At 37.8% G+C, this 20,000-nt stretch overlaps 2 protein-coding genes across 4 annotated transcripts in view; one reads left to right on the forward strand and one right to left on the reverse strand.

The window, feature by feature from the left end:
• The window catches only part of LOC136853074 (prolyl 3-hydroxylase OGFOD1-like), a 289,238-nt gene that overhangs the window by 55,783 nt on the left and 213,455 nt on the right, over positions 1 to 20,000 (reverse strand). The gene's annotated exons all lie outside the window — the stretch shown is intronic.
• Positions 4,708 to 20,000, forward strand: part of LOC136852699 (sericin-2-like) — a 51,650-nt gene continuing 36,357 nt past the window's right edge. Inside the window, exon 1 of the mRNA XM_067127613.1 lies at positions 4,708 to 4,926. Within this exon, the coding sequence (XP_066983714.1) occupies positions 4,708 to 4,926 (219 nt within the window). The remainder of the gene's footprint in view (positions 4,927 to 20,000) is intronic.

Below are 20,000 nucleotides of genomic sequence, written 5' to 3' on the forward strand. Positions count from 1 at the left end.
TTGGAAAAGGGGACGACATCAAGCGGAAATGTTTACCCACATAAATTATATGTTAATTCGGGCTTATTGTGTCTTGCAAAACGCGGAAAACAAAAAGAGGCTTAGCGCTGCGGCGAGCGTCGCAGCAATTATCGCTCGGGTGTGATGCGCTCCGCCCGCTGTCCCAGGGTCGAACTCATCCGGAAACCCGCGAAGAGATGTGGCAAGTGTTGGCCTTTTGAGTCGTAAAAGAGATTAACGCTACAGCGTTTACGCTTCGGTGTTTTGTACTTCCGTACAAAAGAGATGTCCCGTTATTATGCGAAATGTTTCGCAACAGTTTTGCGTATAATTCTTAACTTCTTTCGGGAAATGGTCTCTCAAAATGATCTAATATTAGGTTCGGTTTTTACTTCTGATTCTTGCTGGCGTGTTGGAGATTTTTCTGTTCGGTCTTGCTTTGGGAAATTATTTTGACAACGATCTTATTTCGTAATAGTATTTTACGACTCATGCCTTGCAAAATGTTCTCTTAATTATCTTGCTTTGTAATAGTTTCATATATAGTTTCTATTTTTTTTTTCAGTAAATTCTTACCTTCTTTTGGTAATAACTTATGAATTATCTCAGTGCCCTTGCACTGTACGAGTCTCGGGTACAGCTATTTTCTTAAAAGGATATTATCATCATCTTCCTTTCGGGAAAGTTCTCATAACCATTAGGCCTTGTGATAATTTTACTTATGATATTTATCTTCATTTGGGAGATGCTCTCTTAATTATTTTACCTTATAATTGTTCGACCAATAATTACTGTCTTCCCATGGGAAAGTCCTCTTGATTACCCTGTTTTGCTTCAGTTTGTTCAGTCCTGAATGTCATTAATTTTCAGAATGTGGACTTCTCCGCATTCCCCTGTATTCCTGACTTCATCCATTTATGAAAGCCTTTTCACAGTGACCGGGCTTGGTTAGGAAGACCAAATCCCTCAGGTCTCTTCACCACAGAATTGGATAAGAAATTCTTTATTTTGCAATATTTTACCGTATTTTACTTTGCTTCTCTGCTGTATTGCTTTTCTGTACTTACTATACTGCAATGTGAATATATATATCCTTTGCCAGAAGAGTGACATAACTCAATAATTGGAATTTTTCAGGAGAAGCAATTTAAAGTTTAAAACTCTCTGTACTCTCTGTAGTGTAATAGTGACATGTCATGCCCTCTAGCGGTTAGTATTACAAATAAAACTAAGACGGTTTTACCACAATATGGAACAAAGAACGGGCTATCTGCTGGTATCAGTAACTCAATAAACACATTTTTTTGAGTTGTGTCATTCTTCTGACAAATGAGCGATTTGTAATGAGCTTAACTGTATTGAGTTTCTGTACTTTACCATAGGGTCTAGTTTTAATATTCTTCACATCTGTACACCGATTCTTTCTTTTGCCTTTCTGTAATGTGTTTCTGTATTTTACCAAACTGCTGTGTTTGTACATACCTGGGGCTAGAATACCTGTCTACTGAATTAAAGTTGTCTACCTACCGAGCAAATGGTGCAGTTCACTTCAAAACAACCTTTAAGGTACAGAGACTTAGACTACCAAGGCTACTAAAGAGAACTCTTGACCCACAAGGAAAAATGCTTAATGGACTTCGCCCCTTATAAGTCAACAAACCAGATTCTTGAAAAAATAAAATAGAATTATGTTCGAGAAAACACAAGATTAGGAAGAAAATTCCGCATTCTGAAGGTGAGTGTCTTGCAAGATGGATCAAACTGGCTGACCCTTGAGTTTGTGATTTGCAGGCATCGGCTACGGCTTCCTAAGTTGCAATTTTAACTTCAAGATTTTCAGAAACACGGGCTAAAAATGAATATAGTTAATCACAGTAAGAATTGTTTTTGTTTACAAAGCAATGACATCTGAGAGAGAGAGAGAGAGAGAGAGAGAGAGAGAGAGAGAGAGAGAATTCTTTTCCCCTCATTAAATAATCCGTGACCAAGGAATCGGAAAGACGATGGCGCTGCTGCAGCCCCGGGAAAAGAATTGAAATCCGATAAAATAAACTTCACCCCCTGAAAAATCACTTTATGATCCAATCCGAGTATTTTTCCATCATTAAATCATCCTCCGCGAGAGATGATCTGTGAAGATAAAAAGAGATTGGAGGGGAGGGAGGGAGGGAGGGAGGGTTGCAAGGTGAAATGGGATGGGGGAGGACGCAATTCAGGGGATCACTGCGTAGATAGGTATACATAAGGTAAGGGGGTTCATATGTGACGGGAGGGGGTGTGTATATGATTGGGTGGGGTACATATGTACTGGGAGGGGGTACATAAGTGATAGGAGGGGGTACATATATAAGGGGGTATGACGCGTGGCCGTGTGCCATTTGTCGTAACACCGCTACACCCATTACTTTGATTAGTGTTATGAGAACCGAAAAGGACAAGAGGAGGTCTCTGAGGGTAGGCTGCGGCTTCTAAAAAGAGACATCTCAAATGCTACTCATTTTTTTTCCTACTCTTTCTGAGTCTTTTAATTTTTTATTTCAATTTTTTTTCGGGGGGAGGGGAGAGAAAAGGGTGGTTAGGTAGGGAGGGGAGAGAAGGATGCCACCAGGTTGCTTAAGGGGTTCCAAAGCCAGGGGCTTTTCAACCTTCACCCTCCCCCTAAACCCAACTCTCTCTCTCTCTCTCTCTCTCTCTCTCTCGGATTTCAAAGTGACTTTGATATCCTCCCATTTTTCCCAGACCAGGAAGTTTCATTATTCGCCCTTCGTGGTTATGAATAAATTTTCCCAAATGATCAAAGGCCGGACGCGACTCGGTCCTGTCTCATCCCTGGAGTAATTATGACTGAAATTACTGCACACGTCATTTTTTCCATTCTGGATCTCAATACATTTTCCAGCCCGAAATTATGTTCGATTACATCTTTTCTGAATTTATATTATTAAAGTCTGCTGTCTATTTCACAATAAGATGCAGATAGAAATGATAATTAATTATACAATTCGCTATTCATATTTTCCACTACGACTGACACTTAATTATGTAGTTTCAAAGACGTAGGAAATTGCGCATGGAAATGTTAATAAATTACCTGCTAATATTTTCCACTAAGAATATTGAAGTTAATGTTATAGTTTAAAAAAAAGCGTGATAATGTATTCTTCATAATAAAATCATACAAAGTAAGATCTACAGTAAAATGAAATTTAGTCATAGGCTTTCTACAAAAAAAAGTAAAATTGAATATATATTTTCAAACTGAAAACAGACAAAGCGTGTAAAAAAAGGAACATTAGTCATACCCCATCCCCAAAAAAAAAAAAAACTAGAGCAACCTAAATTCAACAACAAATTCTCCAAATTCAACACCGGGAGAAATGGTTAAACCCCAATCACATCGATCAGCAAAAATGATTAATAATTGCACCGGTCCAACTCCGCATCCGAAAATTAAATAAAAAAAAATATTTTGAGGGAGAAATATCTTATTTCGAGATGAAAGTTGTATCCCCGGGGGATGGCTTACACGAGGCTTTAATGCTGGCTGGAAAGAAGCAATTTAATCAACATAATTTGTCTTTAGTCCGCGACGGTTTTCAAGAGGACCTGTCTAGGGGCCTCCCGAAGAGAATGGAGCAGCGGAGAGAGAGAGAGAGAGAGAGAGAGAGAGAGAGAGAGAGAGAGAGAGAGAGAGAGAGAGAGAGAGAGGAGGGGGTGAATCACAGATGTAGTGTTTTTGAGAGAGAGAGAGAGAGAGAGAGAGGGGGTGAATCACAGATGTAGTGTTTTTTTTTTAGAGAGAGAGAGAGAGAGAGAGAGAATCACAGATGTAGTGTTTTTTTAGAGAGAGAGAGAGAGAGAGAGAGAGAGAGAGAGAGAGAGAGAGGAAGGGGTGAATCACAGATGTAGTGTTTTTTAGAGAGAGAGAGAGAGAGAGAGAGAGAGAGAGAGAGAGAGAGAGAGAGAGGAGAGAGAGAGAGAGAGGGTGAATCACATAGTGTTTTTGAGAGAGAGAGAGAGAGAGAGAGAGGTGAATCACAGATGTGTTTTTGGAGAGAGAGAGAGAGAGAGAGAGAGAGAGAGAGAGAGAGAGAGAGAGGTGAGAGGAATCACAGATGCAGGTTTTTGGGAGAATTAATTACAGATAGAGTGTTTTTGGGGGCTGGGGTTGTTGTGGGGATTTCTGGGGAAGGGAAAAACGTGATGATGTAAGGGAATGCTGAGAAAAGAAGGGCAAAGATGTGGAAGAAGATTCGGAGAGATGGAGAATGTGAGGGATGATTGAGAATCTGTCACGATGAGGAAGAAGGAAGAATGTAAATAAGAGTAGGGGTGAGGAAAGATTGTGATGACGTGAGGGAAGGCTTAGGGAAGAGAGGGAAGGAAAGATTAGGAAAGGAAAGGATTAGGAGGAAGATTAAGTGAGAAAATTGAGCAACTGTCACGATACGGAAGAAAGAAGAGGAAAAAAAGAATGAAGTGAGGGAAGATTGTGAGGATGTGAGAGAAGGCTGAGATAACACAAGGAAAACGTGATGGACGGCTGAGAGAGATGAATGACCTATGGGAGGATTGGGAAAATAAAATGGAAGATCGGAAAAGTGAGACAGAAGATTTGAGGGATGATTGAGAAACTGTGGTAATGTGAGGGAAAGTTGGAAAATAGAAAATAAAAAGGAGGTTGAAAAAGAGAAGAGAAGAATGTGAATGACTGGGAAAACGCAACGATATGAGAGAAGGAGGGAACATGCAGTAGACGGAAGATCGGACGAGTCTCAGGAAGAATGTGATGATGAATGGGACAGCGAGAAAGAGGAAGGAAGACGTCGAAGGAGGGACAGACGCAAAAGTGAGGAAGTGAGGAAAGAAGAGGAACATGAAGGGAGAGATGAGACAGAAGAATGCCGATGCATGAAGAAGGTAGATGTGAGATAATGATAGAGAACTGGAGAAAGATTGGGGAGAATGTGAGGGGACGTGAAGGAGTGAGAATGGGGAAGAATAGTGAGAAGGATGATTGAGAAGGAGATTGAACGGAAACAATGAGAATGAGATTGGAAGCGTGATGAATGAGTGAGTTATGGTACAGTGAAGAGTTAATGAGGTGGTAAAACAAAATTAAAACAAAACAGAATTAAATAAGGAATTAAAAGCAGGAAATGGAGGGAAATGCAGAACAATTAAAAGAAAACAATTAAATGCAAATGATAAAGTTTCTGATAAGGAAGATAAGAATAGCAAACCCTAGGAAATGAGATCAAATTAAAAAGCCAAAAGGAAAAGGAGTAAAATATACGATAAAAGAAAGGATTATAAGATAACTGAGAGGGTAAAATAAAAGGGAAAAAATAATAAAGACAAAGTGAAGATGGGTATGTATATATATATATATATATATATATATATATATATATATATATATATATATAAATTTTTATCACATTGTGATTTATATGCAATCATGAAACCACAAATGTCGTTTAATATCCAATTCACGCTACTTCGGGAATATCCCCGATGGGAAATTATCACCGAAGGGGAATTTATAAGTGATAAATGGATTGGTATTGAGCGGGTAGACCGTCGACTGGAGTCGTTGGAAGGTAATTGTGTCGAGGATCGAGACCCGGCAGTACCGATCCATTTATCACTTATAAATTCGCCTTCGGTGATAATTCCCATCGGGGATATTCCCGAAGTAGCGTGAATTTGATATTAAACGACATTTGTAGCTTCATGATTAATATATATATATATATATATATATATATATATATATATATATATATATATATATATATATATATATATATATATATATATATATATATATATATATATATATATATATATATATATATATATATATTGGAAGCCTTTATCAAGCACACCTCTGAAAAAGGGGATAAAGAGTAATGGACAAGGAAATGAAAATAAGGAAAACAGCAGTGGGGTTATAATTAAAAAGTCCTCATTTGAAGGGGAAGAAGCACCAACTGAACTGACCAAGCAAGGGGCCGCTTATTTTAGTATATTTTTGGGAACGCCTACCCTATAGGGTGTTACATGGATTCTTGTAGAGTAAAAAAAAGGTGCCATGCTAGACAAATGACGAGACAGATAATCAGTCGTGAGAAGACGTTGGTTGTCGGGATGTTACGTTGCCACACAAAAGGACGATTGATCAGATGGCTCGCAGGAGATTAAGAGAATCAGGCTGGGATTCCAATAAAAACAAGTAAAAAATGCGCAATCGAATTTCCTGTACGGCATATAATCAAGGTCACCGAAAATAGATCTATCTTTCGGTGGTCTCGGTATAATGCTGTACGAGCCGCGACCCATGAAACTTTAACCACGGCCCGGTGGTGGCATGTCCTACATCGTTGCCAGACGCACGATTATAGCTAACTTTAACATTAAAATAAAAACTACTCAGGCAAGAGGGCTGCAATTTGGTATGTTTGATGATTGGAGAGTGGATGATCAACATACCAATTTGCAGCCCTCTAGCCTCAGTAATTTTTAAGATCTGAGGGCGGTCAGAAAAAGTGCAGACGGACAGACAAAGCCGGCACAACAGTTTTCTTTTACAGAAAACTAATAAGATAAATCATCGTAGAATGTAACTAGCGAACGCCAGAACTACACGAGAGAGAGAGAGAGAGAGAGAGAGAGAGAGAGAGAGAGAGAGAGAGAGAGAGAGATATGCTGGACCAATGTGGAAATGAAAGAAACGATACAAACAAGGGAAAGAAAACCTAAGTGAAGAGATGGAAAGTGAAAAATGACCAAAGAAGGAGGTAAGAACAATACTGAGAGGAGATGAGAGATGAATAACAATCAAGAGAACTTACAGGTTCCATATGAATGGAGTGAGTGGAAAAAAGATGTCAGGTTCAAAGTATGGCAGTCAGGCATATTAAATAGCATGCAAAATGACGTTACAACTTGTATGGTCAACGTCTCTAAAGGGAAATGAATAAGAAAATTTAAATACTTCAAGACAGTTACAATAATTATATATTTTCTCTTAAAAAAAAAAAAGTGACATGGAAGGGAACGTAGAGGAAAGAAAGAATGTTAACCAAAAGATAAAGAAAACTAAACCAAAAATCACAAAGAAGGTGAGGATACAGAAAGAGAAATTATTTGAAGTTTCAGAGCTAAGAAATGATAGATGAGGAGGGAGAGGAAAGAAAAGGAGAGGGAGGAAAATGAGGCTGAGGAATGGGGAAAGAGAGGAAGGAAGGGCAGGGAGTTTCGAGGAGGAGGAGGAGGAGGAGGAGGAGGCGAAGGGAGAAATAGGAGCCTCTCTAATAAAAAAAAGGATGTATTACGGAATCCACAACTGAATGACAGGAACAAAAATCAAGATAAACAACAATAACAAACAAGCTTAAAAATAAACGATAAAGAACAACCCCTACGCCACATAACGACGCTAAAATAAAGAACAGATAAACACAAAACTCGCGAAAAAAAACCAAAACACGAAAGTAGATCGAAGAAAACACCAGCGAGACTGAAAAGAAACTCGGGAGATAAGGCAGTCACGCGAGGAGGAATTCCGAATCCTTAAAAAAAAATTAAATAAAAATTAGTTTTCTTGACAATTTTCGCTTTATTCCCCACTCGCGCGAAGCCTCGAGTCCCCCTCCCCCTCCCCTCCCCGCTCCCATCGGGCGACGACGTTGGGTTTTTGAATCATTAGTCGGGGCGCAAAAGTCGCGTCTTTTAAACAGCGCGAGACCGTCCTAATGATCGTTCATTTATTGCGGATCGGGTATCACACATGGGCGGTCACGAGAGGTTCGGATGCATCGCCAGAGAATGCGGAGGGTGGGTGCACCGTTGCCTTCGTTGACGGTCGATGGATTGGTTCGGTTTTCTTTACTCATTTTGCTCGCGCGTGTGTGTGTGTGTGTGTGTGTGTGTGTGTCTCGCTTGTGACCTCATGGGTGTGATTTGCTGTGGTTTGTGGTTTCCTAGAATTTTGATTTTTGGGGGGAAGACTGTGGTTAATCATAATGGTTGTTTTTGAGCTTGTTTGTGGTTAATTATATGGTTAACTTGAAGGGTGATTTTTTCTATCTTTTTTTTGTGATTAATTAAAAGGGTGATGTTTGGTTTTGTTAACTAATATGGTGATGCTTCTTCAGTTTGTAGTCAGTTAGAATGGTCATGTTTCTTTGCTTTGTGGCTCATTAGAATGGTCATGTTCCTTTGCTTTGTGGTTCATTAGAATGGCCATGTTTCTTTGCTCTATGGTTCATTAGAATGGTCATGTTTCATTGCTTTGTGGTTCATTACCTTTGCTCTATGGTTCATTAGAATGGTCATGTTTCTTTGCTTTGTGGCTCATTAGAATGGTCATGTTTCTTTGCTTTGTGGTTCATTACCTTTGCTCTATGGTTCATTAGAATGGTCATGTTTCTTTGCTTTGTGGCTCATTAGAATGGTCAAGTTTCTTTGCTTTGTGGTTCATTACCTTTGCTCTATGGTTTATTAGAATGGTCATGTTTCTTTGCTTTGTGGCTCATTAGAATGGTCATGTTTCTTTGCTTTGTGGTTCAATACCTTTGCTCTATGGTTCATTAGCATGGTCATGTTTCTTTGCTTTGTGGCTCATTAGAATGGTCATGTTTCTTTGCTTTGTGGTCCATTACAGCAGTAATGTTTCTTTGGTTTTTGGTCCATTACAACAGTAATGTTTCTTTGGTTTGTGGTCCATTACAACAGTAATGTTTCTTTGGTTTACGGTCAGTTACAAAGGTGATGTTTAATTTCTTTAGTTTGCAGTCAGTTACAATGATGATGTTTAATGCCTTTTGTTTACGGCCAGTTACAATGATGATGTTTAATTTCCTTCGTTTGGGGTCAGTTATAATAATCTTTAATTCCTTTGGTGTGTCTGGCAACGATATAGGACAGGCCACCACCGTGGTTAAAGTTTCATGGGCTGCGGCTCATACAACATTATACCGAGACCACCAAAAGATAGATCTATTTTCGGTGGCCTTGATTATACACTGTACAGAAAACTCGATTGCGCCGAAGAAACTTCGGCCCATTTTTTACTTGTTAGGGACTGAGCGTAACTAGATGAGTAGTGATTCTTTAAATTGTGGTTAAATGGTACAGTACTGTTTCTTCGTCTATGGTTAACTGGAATTGTGATGCTTCTTTGGTTCAGGATACTTTAGAATGGTGACGTTTCTTAGCTTTGAGGTTTGCTCTGGTTTGTGGTTAATTAAACCAGTGATGATTTCTTTGGCCCTCCTTGGTTTGTGGCAACTTGATTTGCTTTCTTTGGTTTGTCGCGAATTAAAATGGTGTGTTTTTCATGCGACTGGTTTGGATATCCTTATGTTGGGTGACAAGAGGCTTTCCTGGTTCGGAATGGAATATAGATTTCCTTTTGACCAAAGGCCACGCGGTGGACCTTTGAGGTCATTCAGCGCTGAAAGGGAAACTGAGATTAGAAAGGATTGAAAAGTGCAACAGGTGAAAAACCTCGCAATTGCACTATGAAACAACTGCTGGAAGAAAGAATTTGAAGGAAGGTACAGCAAAAGGAATGAAAGGGGTTGCAGCTGAGGGCCGAAGGGACGCTGCAAAGAACCTTAAGCAATGCCTACGGTGCACCGCATTAGGTGCACTGACGGCCCTACCTCCGGGGGTCAACTAGATTAGTGATGTTTCTTAGGTTTGTGACAAGCAGATTAGCTTTCTTTGGTTTGTGATGATTACAAGATTACGGTTTTCAGCGGTTTGAGACGGTGAGATTAGCCTCCTATTCTTTGTAGTAGCTAAACGGGAACAGTTTTGACTGATTTGATGTGGATCAAGATTTCTTCGTTTCGTAATAACTAAAAACTTGTTTTGTGGTACTTTGAAAGGCGAAGGTTATTTGCTTGATGTTAAGAATATTGTTCTGGTTTGGTTTTTCTGCAACTTGATTCGTTTTCATCTGCTCTTGTTTTGTTGCCTGTGGTTTGCTGGAACTACAAAAGTGTGGTCTGCTCTGGTTTCTGAAACCTGAAATAATTTGGTTTGTGGTAACCATTGAAATGTAGTTTGCTTGATAACTCGGAACGGTTGGCTTGTAGTATTCATACATTTGTTTTCTTCCTGTATGAAGGAACTGAACATGTCAAAGTTTATTTTTGTTGTTGACTGACAGTTTGCAGTGACTGGACTTTGTTTTGTCGTAGCTAGAGTTTCTTTGTTTTCTAAGTACCCCTTGAAAGGATCATGCTAATTTAAGTCAGCTTTATTTAAAATTTTATGGTGAAAATAAGTTCATGGTAACTAGAATGGTTTCATTTACCTGGGTCCAGAGGAACTAAAATGACCTTATCAAATTAAGGCAATGGAAAATAATTAAATAATTTGGTTAATAAAAAAAGTCTGACTCACTTGTGTTTAGGGAATGAACAGTGTTTTCTTTGTTTGTGAAGACTAAAAACTTATTTAGTCGGCAATTGGAAAAAGTCTAATTTGTTTAATTCCACGGCAACAAAAAGGACTACTGACTTTACCTTGATCCATGGCAACTAGAATAAGCTGGTTTTCTTACTAGGGGTATGGTGACCAACAAATGGAAAGTAAAAAGCTCTATGGTAATTCAAATGGCACCCATGGTAAGCAAAATATTCATTTTACTCAACTTCATGCTGAATAACAGGCATTATTTACTTGGGCTGTGGTTCATAAATGCATCTGATTTATTTAACTACTGTTGACTTACAAGGTTCTACAAAGAGCTCCATGATACTTTGAAGTCAGATACCTGTACAAATGGTACCTGAAAGATCTGCTCTGCTTACGCAAATAATACCTAAACGGTCTGATATGCTTAGGCAAATGGTACCTGAAAGGTCAGATATACCCAGGTAAATGGTACCTATAAGATCAGATATACATAGACAAATAGTATCGAAAAGGTCAAATATAATTAGGCAAATGGTACCTAAAAGGTCAGATATATTTAGGCAAATGATACCTAGAAGATGAGCTATACTTAGACAAATGATACCTAGATCAGCTATACTTAGGCAAATGATACCTAGAAGATCAGCTATACTTAGGCAAATGATAAGAAGATCAAATATATATTAGGCAAATGATACCTAGAAGACCAGCTATACTTAGGCAAATGATACCTAGATCATTATACTTAGCAAATGATACCTAGAAGATCAGCTATACTTAGGCAAATGATACCTAGAAGATCAGCTATACTTAGGCAAATGATACCTAGAAGATCAGCTATACTTAGGCAAATGATACCTAGAAGATCAGCTATACTTAGGCAAATGATACCTAGAAGATCAGCTATACTTAGGCAAATGATACCTAGAGCATCAGCTATACTTAGGCAAATGATACCTAGATCAGCTATACTTAGGCAAATGATACCTAGAAGATCAGCTATACTTAGACAAATGATACCTAGAAGATCAGCTATACTTAGGCAAATGATACCTAGAAGATCAGCTATACTTAGACAAATGATACCTAGAAGATCAGCTATACTTAGGCAAATGATACCTGGAAGATCAGCTATACTTGGGCAAATGATACCTAGAAGATCAGCTATAATTAGGCAAATGATACCTAGATGATCAGCTATACTTAGGCAAATGATACCTAGAAGATCAACTATACTTAGGCAAATGATACCTAGATCAGCTATAATTAGGCAAATGATACCTAGAAGATCAGCCATACTTAGGCAAATGATACCTAGAAGATCAGCTATACTTAGGCAAATGATACCTAGAGGATCAGCTATACTTAGGCAAATGATACCTAGAAGATCAGCTATACTTAGACAAATGATACCTAGAAGATCAGCTATACTTAGGCAAATGATACCTAGAAGATCAGCTATACAGGCAAATGATACCTAGAAGATCAGCTATACTAAGGCAAATGATACCTAGAAGATCAAATACTTAGGCAAATAATACCTAGAAGATCAGCTATACTTAGGCAAATGATACCTAGAAGATCAGTATACTAAGGCAAATGATACCTAAAGATCAGCTATACTTAGGCAAATGATACTTAGAAGATCAGCTATACTTAGGCAAATGATACTTAGAATATCAGTTATACTTAGGCAAATGGTACCTAACAAGCCTGATACTTGGGCAAACGGTACCTAAAATGTCTGAATGTTTGGGACAATGCTGCCTATACGTTTTTATATGCTGAAGCAGATGATACCTAAAAAGTTATATGTGTAGTCGAAAAACAACTAAAGGGCCTAATTTATCGGGGTTGTTAACAAAGATAAGATGATTAGACTACTTATGTTTATATTAGCCAAAACAAGAGAATATTTTAAAATTTAACCATGTAAAACATTCCTATTGGTTTACTAATCATGGGCTCGAGGGTTACCATGCATATTAAAATTAATCTTAATTTTCTATAATCTTTCGAAAAATTTTTCGCGGTAGACAAAAGTACTATGCTTTTTGAAATTATCCTTATTATAATAAGATCTTAAAAAGTTGTATATGCAGCCCACTGGTACCAATCTATGAAACTGACATGTATCCTTTACGATAATGAAATCTCAATATAAATATTTATGGATACATATACATATATATATAATATACATATTTGTGGATAAGTATATGAATTCGGGTATACAACTATTAAAAACCTATTATGGAATAATAGATAAAAATTGTTTTCATGAAGTATACATAAAACACACCACACACACATATATATATATATATATATATATATATATATATATATATATATATATATATATATATATATATAAATATATATATACATATATATATATATATATATATATATATATATATATATATATGAAAAATGGGAAAGAGCACGTTAAACGAAGAAAAAAAGTGTTTTAACTTCATATTTATTTTATTTATTCCATAAAATGTTATATATAAATATATATATATATATATATATATATATATATATATATATATATATATATATATATATATATATATATATACATATATATATGCATGTTGTCCTATGAATATATACGAGACATAAACAACAACGCAGAACATCACCAATGGGTATTAGTTTTTCAAGAACATATTGTAATAAATATTCTTATAACATGAATAACTCTGTACTCTGTACTGACCAAGAAAAAAAATACGAAAGCCAAAAGGATATTAATTAACATTGCTACAGTAAGTCAAGGCAAGCTTCAATCATATGAATGGTAACCCACTAGAAATCTTTTGCACAGTAAAAATATTAAAATATACCATTTTTTTCTGGAACAGCAAAAGGCATAAGAGTAAGTACATGTAGAAACATAGCATTAATTTTTGTTTCTTTTTTTCAGTACTTCTGCCTTGAAGATAAGACGCTCAGAATTTGGAAAAGTGTTGCCTGAAAATAGTAGATGGTTCATGTACTTCAGCAACGAACGAGAATTGTCTATGAGAGAGAGTGCTCCCATAAAGTATGCCTGTGTATATATGTTTGTATATGTATGTATGTATGTATGTATGTATGTATGTATGTATGTATGTATATGTATGTGTATATGTACAACACTATATACAGTATATAATATATACACACACATATATATATATAAATATATACAAGTATATATATAATATATATGTATATATAATATATATACATACACATATATATATACGTATATGTGTGTGCGTGTATGTGTACGTCTGTACGCAATGTACGCGTACTTACCTTTGAACACCATTACATGCGGAGAACCCTTTATGCCAAACAATTACATTAATTAAAAGTTTACTCATATCCTCAAGAGCCCATTCATCCCCACCGCCAATCATGCTATCTCTCCCCTCCCCAACCCCTAACTCCCCTTCCCTCCACCCCCACCTCCCCCTCAACCACTTCTGTTCCATAAGACACTTTAAGGGACAGAGGGCCGAGCCAGGAAAGGGCGCAGGAAACAAGCATAAACAAGAACGCCGATGGACGAGATAATGGTGGCAAAAGAGATACAGAGAAGAATGGAGAGAGAGAGAGAGAGAGAGAGAGAGAGAGAGAGAGAGAGAGAGAGAGAGAGAGAGATTCTGGGGGTTATATTGATAAAGAGACAAGAGAACGGAAAACACAAGAGGAGGGTGGGGGAGGAAGGGGTGTGCCAAGGGACAGGTTAGGGGGAAATGTCGAACACGCATATAACAAAGGGATGAGTTTCATTCTCTCTCTCTCTCTCTCTCTCTCTCTGTGAGTTGAATTTATGGTTGAAATTCTATCACACGTTCTCTGGGTTCAAATTTGCTTCTCTCTCTCTCTCTCTCTCTTTATAATTGCAGTAATAAGCAACGAGAATTTAACCACAAATAAAAACTAATATAATGTATATAATAAATCAAATTCATAATTAATAACATACATAAATAAAAGTCTAGGAAACACATACCTAATCACAGATGCAAACACACAAACACACTCTCAAAAAAAAAGCGGTAAAGATAAAGACCTTCAAACAAGCAAACAAACAAACGAAAAAAAGCCCAAAGAACAAAGAGAACAAAACAAACACTGACAACTCGAGTGCACAACAGACAATCGCGCGGGAGGGGAATGGGAGGTGGGAGGGGGGGGGGGGAACCAAGCCACGAGGGGTATAATCTCAAAAGCGCTTAAAAAGCACTACCCCACCCACCCCCTCTGCACAGATAATGACGACAAAAGATACCCAAAAAGATGCCCTCAAATGCCCGCAGACTGTATCTCTCTATCGGGGTAAGAACAAATGAACGATTAAACAGGAGGGCGGTTTGAGCAGCGCTTCCCCGCACCCACCGCCGCCGTCGTCTCAAGTGGTCGCTGTGTGGCGGTGACGAGGTTTTGCAACGGACTTCCCTTCACAAGTTTTGGTTATTGCTATTTCTGCGGCTATTAAAACTGAGGTTGCTCCTAGTTCCGCTACTAATGATAATACTATTATTAATAGTGGCTCCATTGGCTATGCCTGGTGCTAATGCTACTAACGTCAACATTACTGCTTTTACTAGGCCTAGTTTCTGCTATTAGGCCTAGTACTAATTATAATAACTGTAGCCATCATTAATTTTCATTGAATATATCAATTTTGCTCTACCCATTGTTACAGTTATTATGACCACTATTAGATTCACTTAGTATACGAACGTTCGACTCCCAAGGTTAAAAGCTTAGGTACAAGGAAGTAATGAAGAAGTTTCTGTTGTCTTCGTATTAAAAATAATAATAACCATAATAATAATAATAATAATAATAATAATAATAATAATAATAATAATGTTTGCTAATCGTACCAGCACACATTCCTCAATTCCATTTCGTTTCTTCCATACGGACAAAAACGAAATACTCGCACTCCTTGCTGGTACTGTTCTTCGTTTAATATGAGACTTTTCCAACCATCTTCCTTTGAAAACTTCACAGAGATTATCACTGCATACACTTTCTGGTAACAAACAATTAAAATAAATGATGCTCCCACGTAGAGAACTTCCTTTCTTCCCCCGCTGATTCTTTTTGCCATTCTCTTATCTCCGGCATTCTTCAGTCCCCTTCCCCCACCCCCTTGCTCTTGTCTCGAATTCATTCCCCTAAAACAGAAAAGAAAAGAGAGAGAGAGAGAGAGAGAGAGAGAGAGAGAGAGAGAGAGAGAGAGAGAGGAAAGAAAAAGATCGTTTACACTCATCATCTTTGAACAATCGTATAGAAAACGGAGATGAGCCACTTCAAAGGGGAGACTATTCTAATGCGGTTTTGTTTGTCTCCCCCTTCCTATTGTCTTTGGGAGATTAACATGCCATGAAGTGCTCGGGTGTTTGTATGTCTACGTGCGTGCGTGCGTCTGTATGTGCGTTTGCGCTTTAAAACGTTGCAATTCACCGCATTATATTCCAACCCCTCCCACCGCCTACCATTAGTCCATACAAATTTTGTTTAAAGTGTGGAGGACTTTCTCTTGTTAATTGGGGGATCTCGCTGTTTTATTTTTAGTCAACGGATTTTTTTAACAAAATCTTAATTCGTTTTCCGTTCAAGCGTGAAGTTTCTCTCGTATTATAACTGGCATTTATAACTAATTTAAATGACACTCATTTTTCTTTCGCCGATTCCAAAATAACATCACACGGGTTAAAATAATATTATCCAAAAATGAAATACTAAGGTTTCTCTTATACTGAACTTGATCTCCTTGTAAGTTTACCAAGTGCGAGCAATAATATGTATTTCATTAACTTTAAAAAGTACTTTAAATAATTTTACCGATGGAAGTCACGAGGTTTCTCTTATTAGTTAACAATAAACAGGATAAAACAAGTAAAAAATGTGCCCAAGTTTCTTCGGCGCAGTCAAGTTTTCTGTACAGCGAATAATGCTGTATGAAACTCTCAGCCACGGCCCGGTAGCAACCTGTGTTGTTGGCACCTATAGCGGTGCCAGACGCACTATCAAGGCTAACTTCAACCCTAAAAAAAAAAACTACTGAGTCTAGAGGGCTGCCATTTGGTATGTTTGATGACTGGAGGGTGGATGATCAATATACCCATTTGCAGCCCTCTAGCCTCAGTAGTTTTGAAGATCTGAGGGCGGACAGAAAAAGTGCGGACGGACTGACAACAGAAAAGTGAAAAACTGCGATAATCTTGGCGAGAGGAAAGGGATTAAAAAAAAATCTGAATAAAATACAGCAGCGAATACATAATGAAAATTGGATAGAACCGATTGTTGATATAATATGTTCGAGGATATAAAATTATTTCTAAGACTTTTTATAAGAACTAAATCATTTATAGAACGTTTTTATGAAAAGTAACCGAGCGTTGTTTTTACTATATATTACTGCGAAAAAATTTTTGACTTCGAAAAATTTTTTAATTAATTAAATGACGTGCAAAAAGTTATCAAGAGATAAATCATTTCCAAACGTTTTCGTATATTGTGAAAACGTATTTTTGAGAAATACATGACTTCCAAAAAATTTAATGAATTAAATGATGTGCAAAAAGGTTACCAAAGGAGCTAAATTATTTCCATAAGTTTTCGTGAGGCTTTGCAAATAGCCTTTTCTTATGTAAAGACCGGGATGTAAGAGAAAATGTTATCTATGGATGAAAAAACCCTCCTCAAACGCTTTCATGAAAACTGAATGATTCGTATAACGTTTTGCAGAGAATCTTATTTTCAAAATGTTTAGGAAAAGTGACTTATACACATGATTTTCATAAAGCGGAAATTATAAGGAAAAAAAATATATTAATGAAAATTATCGCCAAAGACTCACATCAAAGAATGTTAAAATTGTCCTTCTCGAGCTAGGACATTTTTTGTTTTGAATTTTATGAGATTTTGGTGATCTTGTGTCCTTCGCAATATATATATATATATTACATATACACACAGGCATATATATGCGATACAGTTCCTTCCGTTAACAAATCCTAAACGAAGGCCGCTGGGATGGGCAACACAACACCCTCATCTATCCCAACCTTAAAGAAAACAAGTAATAGGAAGAAATAACGAGGTAAGGCAAAGGCCAATCGCTGGAACCTATGAGGTCGTTCAGCGGTAAAAGGGAAGATGAGAGTAGAAAGGTTTGAAAGGTGTAACAAGAGGAAAAAATCGCATTTGCACTGTAAAACAACTGATAGGAGAGTGTGGAAAGAATGATGGAACAAAGAGAATATGAATGGAGGTACAGTAAAAGGAATGAAGGGAGTTGAAGCCAGGGGGTGTTATAGGAAGTAGGGGAAAGACAAACTACGTTAAAATAATAAAAAAAATCCTGTTTAATATTGTTAATAGACGTTGTTAAGTACAATCAGTATGACCTGATAGCTCTTACATCTACTATTTTTCTTAACAATCAATTTATCTATTTTCAGTTCCTTCCCTTTCGTGTAACTATTCTTCCCCTTCCCCTTCCCCCACCCCTTCTCCTTCAATCTCCATCCAATGTTACGAGGTCAACCTTATCGCCTCGCCCAATCAGCGTGAGTCTGACATGAAGTAGATAGTCACGTGACCTGGGCCTTCATCCTCTTCTTCTTCTTCTTGAAGGGCCTGGCCAGTCTGCCACTACAAAGGAAGGGCTGGAGATAAAAGGCGAAGGAAAAACAAGGAAAGATCAAGTTAAAAAAATGAGCAGATAAGGGAAAAAAGGGAGTAAAGGGGGAAACTATCTGATACGACTGATAATTAAGTGGACGGAGATGAGGAAGGTATAGGCATGAGCGCGTGGCTGGGTTACCAACATTTATAATCTTAAAAGTTATTTAAAGTCATATATCAGGAAAAGAATCAAACGTTCTCTAATTATTTTAATTTCTCAATTGACGGAATCACTTTACTTTTGCGCGTGTTTGTGCGCGCGCGCGAAGACGATCTAAACAAGTAAAAAATGCGGCCAAGTTTCTTCGGCACAGTCGAGTTTTCTGTACAGCCGCTACAGCGTATAATCAGGGCCACCGAAAATAGATCTATCTTTCAATGGTCTCGGTACATTGGAGTATGAGCCGCGGCCAATGAAACTTCAACCACGGCCCGGTGGTGGTCTGTTCTATATCGTTGCCAGAAGCACGATTATGGCTAACTTTAACATTAAATAAAATAAAAAACTACTGAGGATACAAGGCTGCAATTTGGTATGTTTGATGATTGGAGGGTGGATGATCAACATACCAATTTGCAGCCCTCTAGCCTCAGTAGTTATTAAGATCTGAGGGCGGACAGAAAAAGTGCGGACGAACAGACAAATCCGGCACAAAAGTTTTCTTTACAGAAAACTAAACAGGGAAAACAAACCCTCTTAAATTGAGCTTACCACGATTTGTTCACTGCAGGGTTAAGTTGAATAACTAGCTCCATCGAGCGTAACCACTGATGGTGTGCACTAAAACTGGACGCCTCAGCGGATCGAATGGTTGTTGACGTCTCTCTTCCAAACAAACGGCCACCACGCGGAAGGTTTACTGAAGGTACTGCGAGAGAGAGAGAGAGAGAGAGAGAGAGAGAGAGAGAGAGAGAGAGAGAGAGAGAAAGAGGTGTTTAAAGTCATAATATTCCAAACTATTTCATGAATAGATAAATAAAAATTCGCATAGCAACTGACAACTTGCTTCCACGCGGCTACATGACTGCAACAGGGTGCCTTTTCCATCGGCCTCATTCTGAGGAAAATACATTCTTGCAAAATTTCTGTCATATGTTTTCTTTCGCATTTCTGTCAGCTCGTTTTTCTTCAGATCTCTGTCAGCCCCACAATTTGTTTATCATCTATTTTACCTCATTTTTCTTCATTTACTTTCTTTCTCATCTCCGTCACCTCATTTTTCTTCAAATCTCTGTCAGCTCATAATTTTCTTTATCATCTCTGTCACCTCTTCAGATCCCTGTCAGCCCCTCATTTTCTTTATCATCTCTGTCATCTCATTTTTCTTCAGATCTCCGTCAGCCCCTCATTTTCTTTCTCATCTCCGTCATCTCATTTTTCTTCAGATCTCTGACAGCTCATATTTTTCTTTATCATCTCTGTCACCTTTGATCCCTGTCAGCCCCTCATTTTCTTTATCATCTCTGTCATCTCATTTTTTTCAGATTCCGATCAGCCCTCATTTCCTTTCTCATCTCTAATTTTTCTTCAGATCTCTGTCAGCCCCTCATTTTCTTTCTCATCTCCGTCATCTCATTTTTCTTCAGATCTCTAAGCCAACTTTTCTTTCTCATCTCTGCCACTTAAAATTTCTTCAGATCTCCGTCAGCCCCTCATTTTTTTTTCTCATTTCTGCCACCTCATTTTTCTTCAGATCTCTGTCATCCCCTCATTTTCTTTCTCATCTCTGCCACTTCATATTTCTTCAGATCTCTGTCAGCCCCTTATTTTCCAGCACATCTCCGTCGCCTTCCTTTTTCCTGCACATCTCAAGTATCATTCTTATTTTCCCCTCACATCTCGGTCACCT

Source organism: Macrobrachium rosenbergii, chromosome 26 (genome assembly GCF_040412425.1).
Source record: "Macrobrachium rosenbergii isolate ZJJX-2024 chromosome 26, ASM4041242v1, whole genome shotgun sequence".
Lineage (NCBI taxonomy): Eukaryota > Metazoa > Arthropoda > Malacostraca > Decapoda > Palaemonidae > Macrobrachium > Macrobrachium rosenbergii.